The sequence below is a fragment of the Oncorhynchus mykiss genome, chromosome 17 (assembly GCF_057628025.1).
Source record: "Oncorhynchus mykiss isolate SJ-2025 chromosome 17, ASM5762802v1, whole genome shotgun sequence".
Lineage (NCBI taxonomy): Eukaryota > Metazoa > Chordata > Actinopteri > Salmoniformes > Salmonidae > Oncorhynchus > Oncorhynchus mykiss.
Window position 1 is genome coordinate 30,897,311 of NC_143038.1, and position 22,657 is coordinate 30,919,967.

Genomic DNA, 22,657 nt, shown 5'->3' on the forward strand with positions numbered 1-22,657 from the left:
TTGTGTTAGCTGTGTTGTTGGCTAGCTCCTCTGAATAATAGTGTCCTGATGAAGGATCACATTTTCTATATCAGGCGAAATTGCGCTTCATTAGCTCATTGTAATGGATGCGTTGAAATAAATCTCACTAGAAAACAGGTTTAAACAAATGCAAATGCAGCTACTGTTGTTATTCTGGCTGCACTGTTTGACATGACTGTAAATTAACTGTAGTTGGCTAGCTAGCAAGCAAGGGATAAGAACGTTGGCAGCCAGTATGGCAATGGAACATTTAGAACGAATGACTGGGTCGCGTCCATAGATACAGAACAAAAAGACTGAACAACTGGGTCGCAGCTCTGGCAACTGAATCGATAGAACGAATGGCTTGGGTAGCAACCCTAAATTTGTGTCAGGACTGTATCATGTGGAAGGATAAAATACTATGAATAAATTCAACAAAATAACTTTTTTTTAATGAAAATATGTCAATCATTATTTAAATATGTTGGTAACCTTTTGTATAAAAGTAATAATGCCCTCGAACCCAGTGTTTGGAGGATATATTTGCACGGTTTGCCGACCATCCATTTAGTCTCGGGCCTAACAACATCCTGCCAATATATCCTCCAAACACCGGCATCTCCGGCATTGTCACTAAAGTGGCCAACCATGCATGTTTCGAACGCACCCATACGTCGCAAAAATATGACGTTGAATGTGGTGACGTGTCGCTGTTGACAGTGGCGTGTGCTGCCGTGCTACTGACAGAAATGGCTGTTGATATAACTGTACTGTTCAAAGCCAGTGTCAAAACGGTAAAAACACGAAATAAAGCTATCGGAGTAGGGTTTGATTTGCCTAAAGATGAAATCTTCAAGAAGAGCAGACCCAAACATGGATTTTCTCTCAAGGCGAAGGAAGTGGTGAGTGACATTCACTGCACAGGCTAACGTTAGTTAATGTAGCTAATTTATTTTAATAACAGTTGTGTAGAGATGGAAATTGATAGAGTTCGCGTGCCGTTATAGCTAATGAGCTAGCTAGCTCGTCAGATAACGTTAGCCGAGTCAGAGGCTAGCGTGCTAACGACATTAGTCAACTTTCACGACTTCCAGATACGTTTAACACCTAACGTTAGCTAACAACTAGCCAGCTATCTAAAAAGGCCTAGGTCTATGATGTGCTCGCTACTTATATCGACCTCTAAGTAAACAATAATACTTTGCTCAAACGTTCAGAACTTGGCATGTAACTTAGCTAACCACCTACTACTTTTTGCATTTGACAGGTTAGTGGTGCGTTCCAGATCGCTTACATACCGTCAGTGTATTCTACTAGCTAGATAGCTACACATTTTCTGCGCAAAAGTGGACAGTCACAGATTGTTGGACTGTTGCCTCATGTCGTTGTGGTTCATGAGACTAACATATTCTTGAGCACAATTCGATTTACTGAGTACCACTCTCCATATTTTCAAGCATAGGTGTGGCAGCATCAGGTTATGGGTATGCTTGTAATCGTTGCGAATAAAAAAAACGGAATGGAGCCAATCACAGGCAAACTCCTAGAGGAAAACTGCTTTCCACGAGACACTGGGAGATTAATCCAACTTTCAGCAGGATAATAACCTAAAACATAAGGCCATCTACAATCTACACTGGAGAAGTAGAAGACTGAATGTTCCTGAGTTACAGTTTTGACATGAATCTATTTAAAAATATATAGCCAGACCTGAAAATGTTTGTCTTGCAACGATCAACAACCAATTTGACAGAGCTTGAAGACATTTGAAAATAAAAATGGGCAAATATTAGGCTTGGGTGTATTTGGAAATAGCCACAGGATGTTTTTTCAATACTGTTTTGAAATGTTTCTATACATTTTACTACTTGTAGCTACTTTTTTAGGAAATACCTGCCATCAACTTGTGCAATATGTTAGAAGATAGAAGATAACCGATTGCGTTCTTCATTTCACCTGTCACATTATTTTGCATTATGAAGCTTACCATAGTTCCCCAGAACAGTTGAGCCAGTCACGTGTTTGTTTGTAAATAGCACAACTGGGGAAAGCAGGAGCAGTCGAGTCCAGCTGTGTATTGACAGGGGTCACATTTTATATTGAAAGTCGTGTTTTTTTTGTTGTTGCTTCAATAGAGTTATCGGATGTACAACTATAGTTTTTCTTCACAGAAAGTACTTTAGTGCAAGCACAAAATTAGTCTGATGCCGAGCAGAAATTACAATAAGAAGCATTTTAGATCTGCGTTTACAAAACGCAGCAAGATATGTATTATGCGTTTAGAAAAAAAAATACTGCATGAAAAATGAAGAATTCTGCGTTAACATGACCCCTAAATGTTTTACTTACTAGTTAGCTAAGTAAGTGGCTGAATTAATAAGGTGTCAGGGCATCATATTGTGTCGTCTTTCTGCCGTGTTTGAGAAGTCAAATCCCTTTAGAGTTGTCTTTTGATTTCCTTGCGTTTTTTTCTCCTCCGTTCTCAGCCCATCTGCTCGGCTGTAACACAACAAAATGTGGAATAAGTGGAGGGTATATGAGTACTTTTTGAATGCACTGTAGGTAGGGGTAAAGTGACTGGGCAACAGGATAGAAAATAGACAGTACTAGCGTATGTGCTGAGTGGGAAAGTGTGTGGAATCAGTATGCATATGTGTTTGTGGGCATACAGTGCATTCAGAAAGTATTCAGACCCCTTTATTTTTTCCCACATTATGTTACAGCCTTGTTCAAAAATTGATCAAGTTGTATTTTTCCTCATCAATCTACACACAATATCCCATAATGACAAAGCAAAAACAGGTTTTTAGAAATTTTGGCAAATATATAAAAAATTAAAAATAAGTATTCAGACCCTTTACCCAGTACTTTGTTGAAGCACATTTGGCAGTGATTACAGCCTCCAGTCATATTGGATATGACGCTACAAGCTTGGAACACCTGTATTTGGGGAGTTTCTCGCATTGCTGCACAGCTATTTTCATGTCTGTCCGGAGATGTGTGATGGGGTTCAAGTCCAGACTCTGGCTGGGCCACTCAAGGACATTCAGAGACTTGTCCCGAAGCCACTCCTGCATTGTCTTGGCAGTGTGCTTGGGTCGTTATCCTGTTGGAAGGTGTACGTTTACCCCAGTCTGAGGTCCTAAGCGCTCTGGAGCGGGTTTTCATCAAGAATCTCTCTATGCTTTGCTCCATTCCTTTCCCTCGATCCTGACTAGTCTCCCAGTCCCTGCTGCTGATGCTGCCACCACCATGCTTCACCGTAGGGATGGTATTGGCCAGATGATGAGCGGTGCCTGGTTTCCTCCAGATGTGACACTTGGTATTCAGGCCAGAGTTCAATCTTGGTTTCATCAGTCCAAAGAATCTTGTTTCTCATGGTCTGAGAGTCTTTAGGTGCCTTTGGGCAAACTCCAAGCAGGCTGTCATGTGTTTTGCTACCCATCCCCAGATATGTGCCTCGACACAGTCCTGTCTCAGAGCTCTACGGACAATTCCTTCGACCTCATAGCTTGTTTTTTTTCTCTGACATGCACTGTCAACTCTGGGTCCTTATATAGACAGGTGTGTGCCTTTCCAAATCATGTCCAATCAATTGAATTTACTACAGGTGAACTCCAAGTTGTAGAAACATCTCAAGGATGTTCAATGAAAACAGGATGCATCTGAGCTCAATTTCGAGTCTTATAGCAAAGGGTCTGAATACTTATGGAAATAAGGTATTTGTTTTTTTTTATATTTAATACATTTGCAAAAAATTCTTAACCTGTTTTCGCTTTGTCATTATGGGTTATTGTGAATAGATTGCTGAGGATTATTTAAAAAAAAAAATCTATTTTAGAATAAGGCTGTAACGTAACAAAATGTGAAGGGGTCTGAATACTTTGCTGAATGCACAGTATGTAGTGTGTGTTGGGTTGTCAGGGTAAGTATGTGTGGGTCGAGTCCAGTGTATGTGCATAGAGTTCGTGTAAAAATTGGGTCAATGCAGATACTCCGGGTAGCCATTTAATTAGCCTTAACCTGTCTCGTTTGGTAGTCTTATGGCTTGTGGGTAGAAGCTGTTCAGGGTCCTGTTGATTCCAGACTTAGTACTTAGTGCATTAGTACCGCTTGCTGTGCGGTAGCAGAGAGAACAGTCTGGCTTGGGCGGCTGGAGTCTGAAAAAGTTTTGGGCCTTCCTTGATTAAAGCCAGTTCCAATGTTAGCCTAATAGGAAACACCCAGTGATGGACCGTCCTGATGAGAGGCTGTGTTCCCCCCCCCCCTCCCCCACATCTTCCTCTTTTTTCTTACATGTCATTCAAATGCTGTAGGTTGGGGATAGATCCGTGGATCCTAGATCTGTGGTCTTCCCGGACTTTCAGACTCTCACCACCACATAGTCGCGACCCATCATTGGTGTAGAAATAAAGAGGACTCATTGAAAGCGACTGGCAAATAGAATAAGTGCGCCTCATGCAGCGTGACCACTATGCAGAAGTGAGTATCATGGATACAAGCCCTATCAAAGGCACCTTGAAGAACTCCTCTGGATTTCCCCAGGGACATCAGCTCTTGATCCATACCTGATGTCCCCACCAACCATAGCCAGGAGAAACAAGCCCAGTCACTCAGCTCCACACAACTATGCTTTGTTATGCCTCTCGCACCCCTGTTGCAACGATATTGGAAATGATGGTTTAATGAAAGCAGGGATGCTGATTTGAGGAAACTCAAACCTAGCCTGTGGTGCCCACCCCCCGACCCTGGGCCCCCACCCTCCCGCTGTCTCCCCTGTGCTACCGATATCATCTGAAACAATCTTGGTGAACCAATGTTTGGAGAAAATGAAATTTTGGAATGTCCTCACTGCATACAGTTATGTGGTGGTTTTCATCTGCCCCCACCCCCTCATCCTTTTCTCTGTAAGACTTCAGATACAGGATCCATTTTTTTTCTGTGTGCTAGCCCTCTCTTCACATGTTTGATTCCATAAACATGCTGCAATAACATTTTCTTTCAGCTTTCTAACAATTTCTTGAGGAAAGCCGATCCTCCCAAGAGCCAGTGATTAAAGGTGGAAGATCAAAGCAGAGAAAACATTAAATTAGGTCCCAAGTAACAATGTTGACGGCCGGCCCCTAATGCTGAACATATGTGGGCGCCCTCCAAGACATGCACTGCCTTCTCAGTTCCCAGTGACACTTCACAAAACAGATAGGGAGGAAAAACTTCAAAGTAAACAAATTTAAAGTAGCATGTATGGGTTGTTTTTTTTCTCTTAAAACTTTACCCTCTGCAGCAAGTGAACTTTTTTTATGGCGAAGCAAAATGCTTGATGGACTAGTAAGAGCGGCTAGTAAGTGTCTGGGGTGCGGTGATCGGGAGGGAATCTTTTACCTCAGGGGTCGGTTTGGGGCACTGTGATCTCAGTTTCACCGCTCTCCTCCTCATCTCCACAGCAGGCTGCTCTTCTCGTGTTTAAATGCAGGAGGTCACCCCGAAATTGTTCAAGTCAGGAGCGCCGTTCCACAATGGACTGCTTTTTACTGTGTTTTCTTTGAATGTCCGAAAAGTGAGGTGATCAGCCAGCACTTAGAAATATGTGTTTATTACCCAACTCGAGCGAGGTAGGGGTTGCCCTCTCATGGCGTATTTTGAAATGGAAATTATAATCTGGTATATTCTCAAAACATTGAGTTACATTTTGATAACCTGGGTGCATTTTCAGACTTTATTTTTCTGTTCGCAAGTGAACTGTCAATGTCTGAGAAATTCCCTAAAGCAGTCTCTCCTATTGGGGGAAAAACACTTTCTGTCAAAATCGAAGGATTTGAAGTGCTTACACAGGGCAGTAAATGTGATGCTTTGATGGAATGTAGCTGCTCTAAAAATAGAAAGCCATAGTCTAACTGTTAGGTTAAGAGATAAGGTACAAGCCTAGGCTATATTTTTTGGCCCCATTACCTGAGAATCACACACCTAATTTGAACAAATCTCTTCACCCCATTTGCTTCCTCTTCTCCCTTTTGATACAGAGTTTTTGCATGTCACCCCACAATAATTGCCATGAAGCTGCATCCGCTGTCATGATCAGTGATTTATGTTTTATAGTCTCACTAGTCTTATCTCCCACAAAGTTATTTTCTTTATTTTTTTTTATAAATATATCTATATTTCTCTCACTCACTCAACTGCATTCTCTCACCATCAGGTTGGGATTTGAAGGGATTTACCTGATCTGAATGTCCTGCTAAACACTGTCTTTACCAGTTGGTTTAATCTCTGCTCTGTTTTCGCACGGAGGCCAGGAAAATATCATTTTGAGGCATCAAATGCAAGTGCGGAATACAATCTTATCTAGCATTTCCCCACAGACATTTCAAGAAAGGGGATTTTGCCCTTTTAAAAATAAAGTGTAAAATATGGAGACGTAAATGCACAAACACAGGTCTGTGGACGAGTGTCAAACTTAGGGGGCAGCGAGATGAAATCCAGATACTTGGCAGACTAAACAGTGTAATTGTAACAAAAATACTGTACTGCTTCAGAGACACAGGCTTTATAGGCAAAATTCAGATTGATATGAGCCATAACGTCATTATTTAATTAAGCAATGAGGCTCATTTCTTGACAAATAGGCCTAGGTCACATAAGACAATAAGTCATCAATAGGACAATTGATTACTCAAACATTCTCAATTAGGTTATTATTTAACATGTCTGTATTAAAATAGGCAGAAAAATGTCCTCAATCACAAACTAGGGAACATCCACTCTCCGGCTCAGGGACAACCAGAACAAACCTTAGAGGGGAAAGTGACTTTTCTCAAAACAATTGTAAACTTTTTCAGGGCTTTTGTAATAGGACAAACAAAAAGGTGTGGCGTAAAAGCTTACTTCATTTAAAATATATATATTTTCACCTCATCATTTGTTCCGTACAAACCTTTTTCACAAAGACACAATAAACATTGAACATGTGTCAAAGAATTAGGCAAACCTAATTACCAGTTAACATTTGCACTTGGGTAGCCTACATTAGTTTAATCTAGTCTGTTCTACCGTGGGCACCATATACACAGGCCTCGAGGGGAATGTGTTCATCTGTGTGTTTCATCAATGAATCCCTGAAGTGCAACAAAACCAACCATTAGTGTTGCTCAACTACCCAACAAACAACACAACATTCAGGTTTGTTAGTCATGTTTTCCATTAAAGTTCAAAACAAAGACTGGGCTACAATAAGTGAAGGGGTAGAGGTTCTGAGGGGAAGTCTGATGTGTTCCCAATTTCTTTCTCTCTCAATGAAGCTCGAATATGACATTGTTCGCATCCATTGTAGTCAGAAGAGAGCGCTGCTTTGAACAGGATTAAACCTCAGAGCCTTTGTTCATCAAGTGAACACGTTCAAAAGGAAAATAATGTCTTTAAATACAGTGCTGTGCACAATGTGGATGCATTTGCAAAACAAGATGCTGCTGTTGAGTTTTCAGAAACAATTTACTTATCGAGGGCAAGAACTCGACATCTGACATTAGAGCAACAGGAGAACGACAGTGGTCTCCTCGTTAAACTTATGCTTTTGTTCTTTGTTTATGCTGCGTTGAAGTATGTGACTCTAAAAAGTCCGATTGGATGGCATGAAAACTCGTGGACTACCGTACGTTGCTTGGCAGTTGGCCTGGCTAGCTGGTTAGAAGAACACGCTAACTTACGGCCAACATTTTTAACTGAATAAATAAAGCACTTTGAACCACAAAGTGGACCCAGGGGATGGTATTTTGTGGCAGAATTTGCTGTCGTCATCTCATTGAAAACAGTGACATCCGGTATCATCCTGCCGCCGTGAGTCTGCTATGGGAACACCGCAGTATTCATAGGCCTAGTTTTAACTAAAACAATAAAACTTATTTTGGTTTTAATGTATTTTTCTCTATTTCTTTTGAAATCTGAGATGTTTAGGAATGATTGCTGTAGTCCAGATTATTACCCTACAAAATGCACATTCTTTGCCATTTTTTTTTTTTTTTTAAAGCTCCTAGATTGCCTTTGAATGCGAGTGTAGATTATTGACTGCGTTGCTGTGACTGACCAGAAATCTCAATTTCTAATACTCAAGAGTAAATGCAGTGAAAAAAATCAATGTGGCGACGTCCCCTCCACTGCATAGAGCTTTAAGTGTTTCTCATAGTGTCTTCTTTGAACAATTAGGCTAGTTATAGTCTATAGATCTCAAATCAGATTTGGACAGGCTTCAAAATGGACAGCTCGGGGTCAAGCAATGGAGTCTGGGTGATCATTATCAAATTGTCTCAGTTACCTGGTTTTAGTCAAATAAAGAGCCTACCCAGACTGACTTAAGAAAAAATCAGCTGACTAAGTATTTTTAATTTTTTTTTATAATAATGCACTGTGATGGTTTGTTTGCGCTTCGTACAGGCTGAGGGGCAGGAGAGAGTGAGAAGATAAAGTGGGGGTCCTTGATGATGATGAGATTAGATGTAGCCCGGCAGACTGTCTCCTCCTGCTGCCTCGCTCCAAACACAACATACGCGCACAAGCACATTTCATATACATTCGCATACTTTGGCAGGGACACACACGCACTCTCCTCCAGCCGCAAGCACAAGGCTACCCCCTTCCTCATTGTTTAGGTATTACTAGCTCTTTAGAGTCTTAAGTTACAAGAGCAATTGATCCCGGTGACCCCCTGCAAACCCTGGAGGTTGCAGTGGGAATCTGAGCCCAAATGTATACACACAGGAGACAGATCAACCCCCCCCCCCCCAAACCAGCACTTTTGACATCTTCTCTCTTCTCCTCTGTTCTCTCCTGAAAGCCAGTGGGGCTCCAATACTGGCAGCCTATTGCTACCTGCTGGTGAGAAGGTGTGATACAAAAGCAGAATGTAGCCCATTATTCAAATAGCACATTAGTAATCTAGTGTAGACCAAAATAGGTTTATATATGGGTTTATAGCTGTGATTTATATAGTCAGTGTCTGGGAGAAGAGGAAAATAAAGACACTCAGGCCCACGAGGATTGGAGTTGCCCATCCCAGACAGGGCATTCATCTTGAATCTAACGACACAGACAGCAGACAACGACACAGACAGCAGACGACGATAGACAGCAGACAACAACACACTCCTGCCTTTCAACCATGGGAACATTGTGCTTCACTCAACCCCTTCACAAGTGCTCTGAACAACGATTAACTTTTGACCCCTGATAATTGTATTATTACAAGGGTCGACTCACCGCCACAGCCCTTTACTCGGTTGTCTTAAACCTGCTCTGTTCTAATTGCTCTGAAGCAATGTCACACCTCGAGTCATCTATGCTTATTTGCTTCCTAGGAGAGGTGATGGGTTTCAAGCAAATTGTAGCTCTGTATTTTATTTTTTATTTTTAACCTTTTCTTTTCAAAGTCCTGTCGTTTTCTTCTCGTTGATATTTTTAGAGTCGCCATTAGAGACCAAGACCCAGGTCGTGCTTTTACCACTGCAGCAATTTGGTAATTACGGTCATTAGAAGAAAAAAAAACTGGACCGAAGACGGCGTAGTTTGGCTTTAGAAAAATAATCCCGCTCGCCCTGGGTCTCTGTCACAGTCGAACTCATTGTGTCATTTTCAACATGGCGCTTGTCTGGATTCTCTCATAAGAAAAAAAAGACCTATATTTTCACAAACAGAGCCTGCTGTGTGTGTAGTCTGTCCTTCTTGCGCCCCACTCTGTGGATGGGGAAGCAATTAAGGGTTTTTCGATGTTAACCGAATTATAGGAGCAAATATTGGATTCCACAGAGTTTCCTCTGGTTTTCCTGTGCACACATCTTCCCGGACATTTTTATCTGTGATGCATAGTCGACAGATTATACATTTCAGGCGTATTTAAATGTTTTCTGTCAGGGAGCAACAGTGTATAGAAGAGTATAATTTTATTTACATGAGCTAGGCTAACAAGAAAATTGCCAGTTTGAATTTGGTATGTCCTGCGGTAAACAAATATGAATTTGTAAAATTCAGAATGGATAGAGCGAGACAGATGGACAAGGTGGCCTGTCACAGTCAATGACTGCTAAGTTTGGTCATTTTTAAAGGAAGGCCTAACTTGAGACATGCAAGCAGGGCCTGAAACTAACTCTTTGGTCTACCAGTGAATGAATGAAATCCACCAACCTCTCAGACGTCTTTGCAGCATTCGGCTGTGCGAGACATATAATATTGTCATCTTCAACCTAGCGTTGTTCCTATGGATACACTCATAATGGCTACCAGTCCACCCATTATGCCATTATTGACTTGAATGGGGACACCCATTCTATTCATTCTATTTCTATGGCAGCACATGCAGTCAGGAGCAGAGAAAATGTGTAAAAATAATAATAATTATATACATACATGCATACAGTACCAGTCAAAAGTTTGGACACACCTACTGAGTCAAGGGTTTCTCTTTATTTTTTAAAACTATTTTCTACATTGTAGAATAAAAGTGAAGACATGAAGACATCAAAACTATGAAATAACATATATGGAATAATTTAGTAACTAAAAAAAGTGTTAAATCAAAATATATTTTGTATTTGAGATTCTTCAAAGTAGCCACCCTTTGCCTTGATGACAGCTTTGCAAACTCTTGGCATTCTCTCAACCAACTTCATGAGTTCGTCACCTGGAATGCATTTCAATTAACAGGTGTGCCTTGTTAAAAGTTAATTTGTGGATTTTTTTTTCTTTCTTAATGCGTTTGAGCCAATCAGTAGTGTTGTGACAAGGGTGGTATACAGAATATAGCCCTATTTGGTAAAAGACAAAGTCCATATTATGGCAAGACCAGCTTAAATAAGCAAAGAGAAACGACAGTCCATCATTACTTTAAGACATGACAGGGACAAAATCATGAAGAGGAAAAGAGATGTGGCCCACAAATAGAGAGCGAGACATGAAGACATTGATAGACTTCTGTAATGTGTTTTATCTTCATTTTGACAGATCTCCAACATCACCAAGCTGAAAGACTTTCTGCTGCAGCACAGGAAGGACTATGTGAATGCTGGAAGGTAATCCTCGTCTCAGGTCACCAAACCCTGCCCTTTTTACTGTCTGTTTTCAACTGTGACTTTCATGTGGCTATAAGATGTAGGGCTAATCCCTTTTCACATGTTTGTCCTAAAGAAAATCCTCCAGGAAAGGTTCAGCTCGGCCTCCACGTGGATTGGGATGTATCTAACCTTTTGACAACTTGATTGAGCTTTTTCCTCTTTGAAACATCAGTCTCATAAAGGATACAAAAAAGGTTTTAACCTTCTCAACCCTAGAGCCTTCATTGTCAAAGAAGTAGATGGCATTAACTAATCACCATAAGCCTAAGCAGTAGTTATATAGGCTTAGGGGCTTAAAGTGGGCGGAGCGTCTGTCCTGTCTGTCCTGTCTGTCTCTGTATGTCTCTGTCTGTCTCTGGCTGGTCTGTCTGTCACTCTGTCTCTGTCTGTCTGTCTGTCTGTCTGTCTCTCTGTCTGTCTACAGAGTTGACTGCAGGCTGTGTTGCAGGCTCTAAGGTCTGACTGGTCTAATTGAGGTGGGTGGTTGGGAAAGGCAGGCGCTGGCACAAGGTCAGTAGCGAGTGGGGTGGTCTTTTGGAGACTCAGTCTAATTGGGTGGAATAATTGAGCTGCAACCAAGTGAAGAGCAAATCACGCCCTGGGACTAATCATAGGCTTCATCTGGTCAAGGCCCCGAGGGCAGTGTGTGCGCGCTCACAGGGCGGGCCTTGAAAAACGTTTTCACATTTTCTTGCCTTAGTTTAGAGCCATCAATTTGGATCTATTAGCCCCCCCCCAAAAAAAATTGTGATTAAAAACCTGTCACATGCATTAAAAATGTAATAAATTAAAACATATTAGTTTACATGGGAAGAAGTACATTATGTGATCTTCCCATATAATTGACTTAAGTATTTGTTTGGATTTTTAAAAATGTATTAAACACTGCAAACAGGAAAGGTCTGGGTGCCTTTTTTCATGTTTCTTTGACAGAAAATGAAAAATGAGCATGTCAGTCATCCTGAACTGAGGGAATGATCTATGAGCTGTAAAGTAGGAACCCACTAGAGGGCAACATAGGCTTAGCACTTTGATTTAACTGCAGAGAATCTGCAGACCTAGTTTACAGCAGACCTGAGTCCAAATATGATTTGTTTCCTTTCAATTGCTTTGTGTGTTTTGTAGTCTCATCTCGTCAGACCTAACCCGGATGACAGACAATGAGCGAGACCAGATCGACCAGGACGCCCAGATCTTCATGAGAACCTGCTCTGAGGCCATCAAGCAGCTCCGCTCTGAAGGTGTGTGTGTGTGTGTGTGTGTGTGTATCCATTGGGTTGCATGTACTGGGCATTTTTATTTTATTTATTTATTTCACCTTTATTTAACCAGGTAGGCAAGTTGAGAACAAGTTCTCATTTACAACTGCGACCTAGCCAAGATAAAGCAAAGCAGTTCGACACATACAACAACACAGAGTTACACATGGAGTAAAGACAAAACATACAGTCAATAATACAATAGAAAAATAAGTCTATATACAATGTGAGAAAATTAGGTGTGATAAGGGAGGTAAAGTTTTTTTTTTTTTAAAGGCCATGGTGGCGAAGTAAATACAATATAGCAAGTAAAACACTGGAATAGTAGATTTGCAGTGGAAGAATGTGCAAAGCAGAAATATAAATAATGGGGTGCAAAGGAGCTAAATAAATAAATACAGTAGGGGAAGAGGTAGATGTTTGGGCTAAATTATAGATGGGCTATGTGCAGTAATCTGTGAGCTGCTCTAACAGCTGGTGCTTAAAGCTAGTGAGGGAGATAAGTGTTTCCAGTTTCAGAGATTTTTGTAGTTCGTTCCAGTCATTGGCAGCAGAGAACTGGAAGGAGAGGCGGCCAAATTAAGAATTGGTTTTGGGGGTGACCAGAGAGATATGAGATACCTGCTGGAGCGCGTGCTACAGGTGGGTGCTGCTATGGTGACCAGCGAGCTGGGATAAGAGTGGACTTTACCTAGCAGGGTCTTGTAGATGACCTGGAGCCAGTGGGTTTGGCGACGAGTATGCGAGAGCGAGGGCCAGCCAACGAGAGCGTACAGGTCGCAGTGGTGGGTAGTAAATGGGGCTTTGGTGACAAAACGGATGGCACTGTGATAGACTGCATCCAATTTATTGAGTAGGGTATTGGAGGCTATTTTGTAGATGACATCGCCGAAGTCGAGGATCGGTAGGATGGTCAGTTTTACGAGGGTATGTTTGGCAGCATGAGTGAAGGAAGCCAATTCTAGATTTAACTCTGGATTGGAGATGTTTGATGTGAGTCTGGAAGGAGAGTTTACAGTCTAACCAGACACCTAGGTAGTTGTCCACATATTCTAAGTCAGAACCATCCAGAGTGGTGATGCTGGACGGGCGGGCAGGTTCAGGCAGTGATCGGTTGAAAAGCATGCATTTAGTTTTACTTGTATTTAAGAGCAGTTGGAGGACCTGGAAGAAGAGCTGTATGGCATTGAAGCTCGTCTCGAGGGTTGTTAACACAGTGTTCAAAGAAGGGCCAGAAGTATACAGAATGGTGTCGTCTGTGTAGAGGTGGATCAGAGACTCACCAGCAGCAAGAGCTACATCATTGATGTATACAGAGAAGAGAGTCGGCCCAAGAATTGAACCCTGTGGCACCCCCATAGAGACTGCCAGAGGCCCGGACAACAGGCCCTCCGATTTGACACACTGAACTCTATCAGAGAAGTAGTTGGTGAACCAGTCTAGGCAATTATTTGAGAAACCAAGGCTATCGACTCTGCCGATGAGGATGTGGTGATTGACAGAGTCGAAAGCCTTGGCCAGGTTGATGAATACGGCTGCACAGTAATGTCTCTTATCGATGACGGTTATGATGTCGTTTAGGACCTTGAGCGTCCTAAACTGAGGTGCACCCATGACCAGCTCTGAAACCAGATTGCATAGCGGAGAAGGTACGGTGCGATTCAAAATGGTCGGTAATCTGTTTGTTAACTTGGCTTTCGAAGACATTGGAAAGACAGAGTAGGATAGATAAAGGTCTGTAGCAGTTTGGGTCTAGAGTGTCAACCCCTTTGAAGAGGGGGATGACCGCGGCAGCTTTCCAATCTTTCGGAATCTCAGACGACACGAAAAGAGGTTGAACAGGCTAGTAATAGGGGTTGCAACAATTTTGGTAGATCATTTTAGAAAGAGAGGGTCCAGATTGTCTAGCCTGGCTGATTTGTCGGTGTCCAGATTTTGCAGCTCTTTCAGAATATCAGCTGACTGGATTTGGGAGAAGGAGAAATGGGGAAGGCTTGGGCGAGTTGCTGTGGGGGGTGCAGTGCTGTTGACCGGGGTAGGGGTAGCCAGGTGGAAAGCATGGCCAGCCGTATAAAAATGCTTATTGAAATTCTCAATTAGAGTGGATTTATTGGTGGTGACAGAGTTTCCTAGCCTCAGTGCAGTGGGCAGCTGGGAGGAGATGTTCTTATTCTCCATGGACTTTACAGTGTCCCAGAACTTTTTGGAGTTTGTGTTGCAGGAAGCAAATTTCTGCTTGAAAAAGCTAGCCTTGGCGTTTCTAACTGCCTGTGTATATTGGTTTCTAACTTCCCTGAAAAGTTGCATATCATGGGGGCTGTTTGATGCTAATGCAGAACGCCATAGGATGTTTTTGTGTTGGTTAAGTGCAGTCAGGTCTGGAGAGAACCAAGGGCTATATCTGTTCCTGGTTCTAAATTTCTTGAATGGGTCATGCTTATTTAAGATGGTGAGGAAGGCATTTTTTTAAATAACCAGGCATCCTCTACTGATGGGGTGAGGTCAATATCCTTCCAGGATACCCGGGCCAGGTCGATTAGAAAGGCCTGCTCGCTGTGTTTCAGGGAGTGCTTGACAGTGATGAGTGATCGCTTGACCGCTGACCCATTACGGATGCATGCAATGAGGCAGTGATCGCTGAGATCTTGGTTGAAAACAGCAGAGGTGTATTTAGAGAACAAGTTGGTTAGGATGAAATCTATGAGGGTGCCCGTGTTTATGGCATTGGGGTGGTACCTGGTAGGTTCATTGATAATTTGTGTGAGATTGAGGGCATCAAGCTTCAATTGTAGGATGGCTGGGATGTTAAGCATGTCCCAGTTTAGGTCACCTAGCAGCACGAGCTCTGAAGATAGATGGGGGGCAATCAGTTCACATATGGTGTCCAGAGCACAGCTGGGGGCAGAGGGTGGTCTATAGCAGGCGGCAACGGTGAGAGACTTGTTTATAGAGGTGGATTTTTAAAAGTAGAAGTTCAAACTGTTTGGGTACAGACCTGTATAGTAGGACAGAACTCTGCAAGCTATCTCTGCAGTAGATTGCAACACCGCCCCCTTTGGTCGTTCTATCTTGTCTGAAAATGTTGTAGTTAGGGATGGAGTTTTCAGAGTTTTTGGTGGTCTTCCTAAGCCAGGATTCAGACACGGCTAGGACATCCGGGTTGGCAGAGTGTGCTAAAGCAGTGAATAAAACAAACTTAGAGAGGATGCTTCTAATGTTAACATGCATGAAACCAAGGCTATTGCGGTTACAGAAGTCATCAAAAGAGAGCGCCTGGGGAATAGGAGTGGAGCTAGGCACTGCAGGGCCTGGATTCACCTCTACATCACCAGAGAAGGAGTAGGATAAGGGTACGGCTAAAAGCTATGAGAATTGGTCGTCTAGGACGTCTGGAACAGAGAGTAGGATGTGAATACAGTGCAGGTAAACCTAGGCAGTGAGTGATGATGAGAGAGATATTCTCTAGAAACTTCATTGAAACCAGGTGATGTCATCACATGTGTGGGTGGTGGAACTGAAAGATTGGATAAGGTATAATGAGCAGGGCTAGAGGCTCTACAGTGAAATAAGCCAATAAACACTAACCAGAACAGCAATGGACAAGGCATATTGACATTGAGAGGCATGCTTAGTCGAGTGATTATAAGGGTCCAGTGAGGTTGGTTGGGGTCACTGCGATTCAGACAGCTAGCTGGGCCATGGGTAGCAAGCTGGCAGAGGATGGAGGTCTGTTTTTAGTCACCTTGTGCGTTTCCGTCGGTAGATTAGTGGGGTTCCATGTGGTAGAGGGGACCAATCCAATTGGCAAAATAGATATAGTTATAGTGACCCAAGAAAATTGTCCAATGGACCTATTCAGATAGCAGCCGATAAGATGGCTAACGATGAGCGGGCCGCAGATAGGCGTTCAAGTAACGTCGCGACGGAGGGGCCAGTTGGTTAACTCCCTCGGGCAGAGTGGCTGATGGAACTCTTCAGCTGGCTAGCTCCGGAATAATTGATGTTTGCTCCGGGACCGACGTACGCCAATAGTCACTCGGATAGCAGCTAGCTAGCTGCGAGATCCAGGTGTAAATGTCCAGAGCTTGCGGTAGGAATCCGGGGATATGGAGAGAAATAGGTACGGTATGCTCTGGTCTGAGTCGCGTTGTACCAAACTGGTGATAGCTTTTCGAGTTAAAGGATAGCTGATGACCGCCAACCGTGGTTAGCTGAATACTAACGTTTGCCAGTGATTTGGCTAGCTTCTGTTGTGGATTTCAGATTTGAGGAATAATAATACTTTTTTTTAAATAAATTGGTGATGCGGGTTGCAGAGTGTTTTGAAGTTGAGTTTTTAGAAGAAAAAAAAAAAAATATATATATATATATATATATAGGAAGATATGCGAAGAAAATATGTAAATATATACAGTGGGGCAAAAAAGTATTTAGTCAGCCACCAATTGTGCAAGTTCTCCCACTTAAAAAGATGAGAGGCCTGTAATTTTCATCACTTCAATTATGACTGACAAAATGGGAAGAAAAAAATCCAGAAAATCACATTGTAGGATTTTTTATGAATTTATTTGTAAATGATGGTGGAAAATAAGTATTTGGTCAATAAGAAAAGTTTATCTCAATACTTTGTTATATACCCTTTGTTGGCAATGACAGAGGTCAAATGTTTTCTGTAAGTCTTCACAAGGTTTTCACACACTGTTGCTGGTATTCTGGCCCATTCCTCCATGCAGATCTCCTCTAGAGCAGTGATGTTTTGGGGCTGTTGCTGGGCAACACAGACTTTCAACTCCCTCCAAAGATTTTCTACGGGGTTGAGATCTGGAGACTGGCTAGGCCACTCCAGGACCTTGAAATGCTTCTTACGAAGCCACTCCTTCGTTGCCCAGGCGGTGTGTTTGGGATCATTGTCATGCTGAAAGACCCAGCCACGTTTCATCTTCAATGCCCTTGCTGATGGTAGGCTTTGTTACTTTGGTCCCAGCTCTCTGCAGGTCATTCACTAGGTCCCCCCGTGTGGTTCTGGGATTTTTGCTCACCGTTCTTGTGATCATTTTGACCCCACGGGGTGAGATCTTGCGTGGAGCCCCAGATTGAGGGAGATTATCAGTGGTCTTGTATGTCTTCCATTTCCTAATAATTGCTCCCACAGTTGATTTCTTCAAACAAAGCTGCTTACCTATTGCAGATTCAGTCTTCCCAGCCTGGTGCAGGTCTACAATTTTGTTTCTGGTGTCCTTTGACAGCTCTTTGGTCTTGGCCATAGTGGAGTTTGGAGTGTGACTGTTTGAGGTTGTGGACAGGTGTCTTTTATACTGATAACAAGTTCAAATAGGTGCCATTAATACAGGTAACGAGTGGAGGACAGAGGAGCCTCTTAAAGAAGAAGTTACAGGTCTGTGAGAGCCAGAAATCTTGCTTGTTTGTAGGTGACCAAATACTTATTTTCCACCATAATTTGCAAATAAATTCATTAAAAGTCCTACAATGTGATTTTCTGGAGTTTTTTTCTAATTTTGTCTGTCATAGTTGAAGTGTACCTATGATGAAAATTACAGGCCTCTCATCTTTTTAAGTGGGAGAACTTGCACAATTGGTGGCTGACTAAATACTTTTTTGCCCCACTGTATATACACGGGACACGACAAGACGAATACAAAGGGCGTCTGACTGCTATGCCATCTTGGATGATGACGAGATATACTGTATTACTTGATACTCTTATTTGAGTATGGGGGTTAACCAAATACCCTTTTGTCCTTTATTGTCGCCCTTCCAGCCGAGAAGCAGGTCATACCGACACAGATCAGAGAGCACAGGGGGGCGGTCCTCGACCTCGTCGAGATATATTTGAGAGGTGGGCTCATTGGCGACGTCACGATATATTTGACGTCAGTGCATGTTGTAAGTACTTTGTAATAATGTCGACAATATCGGATTTGTGTTGATCATTCCTGTTTGCAGGAGTATGCAAGCTTTACTCCGAGCAGAGGGCTATAAGAGTGAAGAGAGTGGTGGACAAGAAGAGACTGTGAGTGTTTTAAAGATATTTTTATATATTTTTTTAATTTAAAGTTTAACAAATTGCAATGGAAGGTTAAAGGTAATCACATCTATTATGGAACAAAATACTTTGAGTTATTCATTTATTGACAGAATTCTTGATTTCGGGGACCGTTGAGTTGAATTCTGACAAATGTATATTCATAACACATCATTTATTTGTGAATGATTCTTCATTCATTGACAACATTTTGGCAGTAAGCTATCTCCATAATATATGCTGTGACCTTGCCTTGTGTTTTTTTCGGGGGGGTTTTAGGAAGCCTGACCTTGTCTTTGGTGTTTTGCTATTACTCCAGGTCCAGACTAGAGCCAGAGCACCACCACAGTAGGGTGGCGGTAGAGCGAAGCTCACCGGCGGAGCAGCACAGCGAGGAGAAAACCGCTAAGGAGGAGAGCAGCAGCGGTGGTGGTGAGTACAGAGACCAAGACGAGTTCCCAAAGAGACTCTGGCTGGAAATATTTGAGTCACTACAGCCGACTATTTATATGGTGTTTGTCTTTATTTACAGCCCCACACATCTCTACATGTAACGTGTTATTCTCTCATGGATTTTCATTTATTTACTACTGCCGGTATAATCATTTGACATTTAGCGCTATTTGCACGTGGAAATCTTACAAGTGCCTAAAACTCAAATGTTTGAATGAAAATGGTCGACTTCTGTATTTAAAATAAAGCAAATTGGATAAAGGTAAAGGGATGGTTATGAAAGGAGTGGCTTTGTGTGATAAAGGGAAATGGATAGAGCGGAAAGTAATTGGCTATGACAGTCACAGGAGTGACTTGATGTTTGCGTGAGCTTGAAGTGAAGACGGGGTGTATTTCTCCCTTTTTGTTGTCTCCCTGAAGAGCGGAGCGTGACGGAGGTACCGGAGAACAACGTGAGCCTGTGGGAGGAGGGCCAGGGCCGTGTGGAGGACGAGCTCTCGCCTGAGGAGATGCAGATGGTATGGAACTATGGAACAGAGATGTTGTGTATGCTTCTATGTGCTATCCCTCTCTCTCTCTCTCTCTCCGTGTGACTTATACACTGCTCAAAAAAATAAAGGGAACACTTAAACAACACAATGTAACTCCAAGTCAATCACTCTTCTGTGAAATCAAACTGTCCACTTAGGAAGCAACACTGATTGACATAGCATAGTGTCCAGAGCATGGAGGCGCTACCAGGAGACGTGGAGGAGGCCATAGGAGGGCAACAACCCAGCAGCAGGACCGCTACCTCCGCCTTTGTGCAAGGAGGAGCAGGAGGAGCACTGCCAGAGCCCTGCAAAATGACCTCCAGCAGGCCACAAATGTGCATGTGTCTGCTCAAACGGTCAGAAACAGACTCCATGAGGGTGGTATGAGGGCCCGACGTCCACAGGTGGGGGTTGTGCTTACAGCCCAACACCGTGCAGGACGTTTGGCATTTGCCAGAGAACACCAAGATTGGCAAATTCGCCACTGGCGCCCTGTGCTCTTCACAGATGAAAGCAGGTTCACACTGAGCACGTGACAGACGTGACAGAGTCTGGAGACGCCGTGGAGAACGTTCTGCTGCCAGCAACATCCTCCAGCATGACCGGTTTGGCGGTGGGTCAGTCATGGTGTGATGTCAGGGTGTCATTTCTTGGGGGGCCGCACAGCCCTCCATGTGCTCGCCAGAGGTAGCCTGACTGCCATTAGGTACCGAGATGAGATCCTCAGACCATATGCTGGTGTGGTTGGCCCTGGGTTCCTCCTAATGCAAGACAATGCTAGACCTCATGTGGCTGGAGTGTGTCAGCACTTCCTGCAAGAGGAAGGCATTGGTGCTATGGACTGGCCCGCCCGTTCCCCAGACCTGAATCCAATTGAGCACATCTGGGACATCATGTCTCGCTCCATCCACCAATGCCACGTTGCACCACAGACTGTCCAGGAGTTGGCGGATGCTTTAGTCCAGGTCTGGGAGGAGATCCCTCAGGAGACCATCCGACACCTTATCAGGAGCATGCCCAGGCGTTGTAGGGAGGTCATACAGGCACGTGGAGGCCACACACACTACTGAGTCTCATTTTGACTTGTTTTAAGGACATTACATCAAAGTTGGATCGGCCTGTAGTGTGGTTTTCCACTTTAATTTTGAGTGTGACTCCAAATCCAGACCTCCATGGGTTGATACATTTGATTTCCATTGATAATTTTTGTGTGATTTTGTTGTCAGCACATTCAACTATGTAAAGAAAAAAGTATTTAATAAGAATAGTTCATTCATTCAGATCTAGGATGTGTTATTTTAGTGTTCCCTTTATTTTTTTGAGCAGTATATTATTGCCTTTGTTGTCTGATGGGTCAGATTCTACACAGCATTTACAATACATGTGTTTCACTCTGTCTAGTTTGAACAAGAGAACCAGAGGCTGGTGAGTGAGATGAGCAACCTAGTAGATGAAGTCAGGTAAGTGTCTAATCAGTCCTTCAGACCATTTTTTTTTACCACTACATTTCTAGATATGACTGAGGTGAAGCAAAGATGAAACAAAGGTGAAAAAGATGAGTCAATCTCCTCCCCGAATGTCTTTCAGGCAAATCGAGGGCAAGGTCGTCGAGATCTCGCGACTCCAGGAGATCTTTGCGGAGAAGGTGCTAATGCAAGTGAGTGACCTCCGTTTGGCCATCCCTGAAGGAAAATGCCTCTATTGAAAAGAACGGCCATCCCACTTAATAAAGTGTTATTAGTGTGTGTTACTTATTTCCTGTCGATGCATTGTTCACAGGAAACTGATATCGACAGTATCCATCAGCTAGTTGTGGGAGCCACTGAAAACGTTAAAGAGGGAAACGAGGACATCCGAGAGGTAATGGCAGGTTATGCTAAACAACCCCAGTAGTTTGCCCTACTCATTATACTGTATATTGTTGTATTTATAGATTACGGCAGTATCCATAGATTTCCATTGGATATAACTTTTATGACAATTTCTTTTAACCAGATATTCAGAACTGACTCTTGAGGTTGCTCAACACAGCCAGTGATCTGTTTTAGCTCTGTGTGTTTCATTGTACGCTTAACTTGTTTCCAGGCCATCAAAAACAATGCTGGATTCCGTGTCTGGATCCTCTTCTTCCTTGTCATGTGCTCCTTCTCTCTGCTCTTCCTGGACTGGTACGACAGCTAACCCCCTGAACCTGGCAGAACCAGGAAGTGACATCAGCCCGGGCCTAGCCCTTCACATTGAAGTATATGGTTGGATGGACAGTGTTGGGTCTAGGACCAGCTTTTCCTAAACCCACCCCCCAGAAAACTGACCCCAGACCAGTGCTTTGATGATGACTTCACTACATGTCAACCGTACTTGAGCCACTAGAAGTCAGTGTAAATGCATGTTACTAGGTAACTCTTCCTGTTCAGCAAAGCACGCTTTTGGCCGAATACAAAGTGCTGTCATCCACCTGCACTGTGTATATATGGGCAGTCGGTATCGCATACATACTGACCACTATGCTTGTTATTGCATCAACAGCAACTGTCCTCTGCTGTCTTTCTCAAAAGAAGGAAGTGGTTTCTGAACTATTAGTCTTTCTTTCTGTATTGAGATCTTGATATTGTGTACTTATGCTTTGTTGAGATGAAGAAAATGTTTTTTTAAACCCTTGTGGTCTTTCATATGTATTTATTTCAATGGTATGTACACATTTAGAAGATATGAGATAATTAAGCAATAAGGCCCGATGGGGTGTGGGATATGGCCAATATACCACGGCTAATGGCTGTTCTTATCCACGGCGCAACGCGGAGTGCCTGGATACAGCCCTTAGCTGTGGTATATTTTGTCATACCACAGCTTTCAGGGCTCAAACCCCCCGGCTAATAATTACTAATATACCATGAGTTAAGGCTAAGCTTTTGCAGATGGGATATTTTCATGAATAGTTATTGAGTTACAATGAGCGTGTAAGCCTTTTGTTTGTGTGAAGATGGTGGTTATGATCAATCAATGGGAGTATTTGTGTTGGTATAACTTCACATTGCACCTTACACTGCTTGTGTAAAAACCTGGTCCGATCACCAATAAAATGAATCACTACTTATGAATGACATTTTTTTTCTTATTTCCCCAAATTACAGCAAGAAATCCACACTTTCACTAGTTGATATATTATATGGATTGTACTTCAGCCATTCTCTAGTCTAGTTCATGGCAAAACAATAGTATCCAAATTATATACCGATCTAGAAATCTGGGCCTATGGCATGAACCACAATCCAA

The 22,657-nt window shown here is 42.8% G+C and overlaps 1 protein-coding gene across 2 annotated transcripts; it reads left to right on the plus strand.

Moving 5' to 3' along the window:
• The first annotated feature begins 575 nt into the window (after window positions 1-575).
• Window positions 576-22,478, plus strand: stx18 (syntaxin 18). 2 transcript variants are annotated; one of them, XR_002469224.3, is made up of 12 exons: window positions 576-905; window positions 10,987-11,054; window positions 12,222-12,337; window positions 18,135-18,212; window positions 18,320-18,386; window positions 18,718-18,830; window positions 19,272-19,369; window positions 20,786-20,844; window positions 20,972-21,041; window positions 21,164-21,244; window positions 21,470-22,123; window positions 22,206-22,478. XR_002469224.3 is itself a non-coding variant. In XM_021568627.3 (11 exons), exons 1-11 carry the CDS (start codon window positions 753-755, stop codon window positions 21,563-21,565), a joined length of 999 nt encoding a protein of 332 aa, XP_021424302.1. In that variant the 5' UTR covers window positions 576-752; the 3' UTR covers window positions 21,566-22,478. The 2 variants fall into 2 exon arrangements, 1 of the variants encoding a protein (XP_021424302.1); XM_021568627.3 differs by having other exon boundaries at window positions 21,470-22,478.
• The last annotated feature ends 179 nt before the right edge of the window (window positions 22,479-22,657 follow it).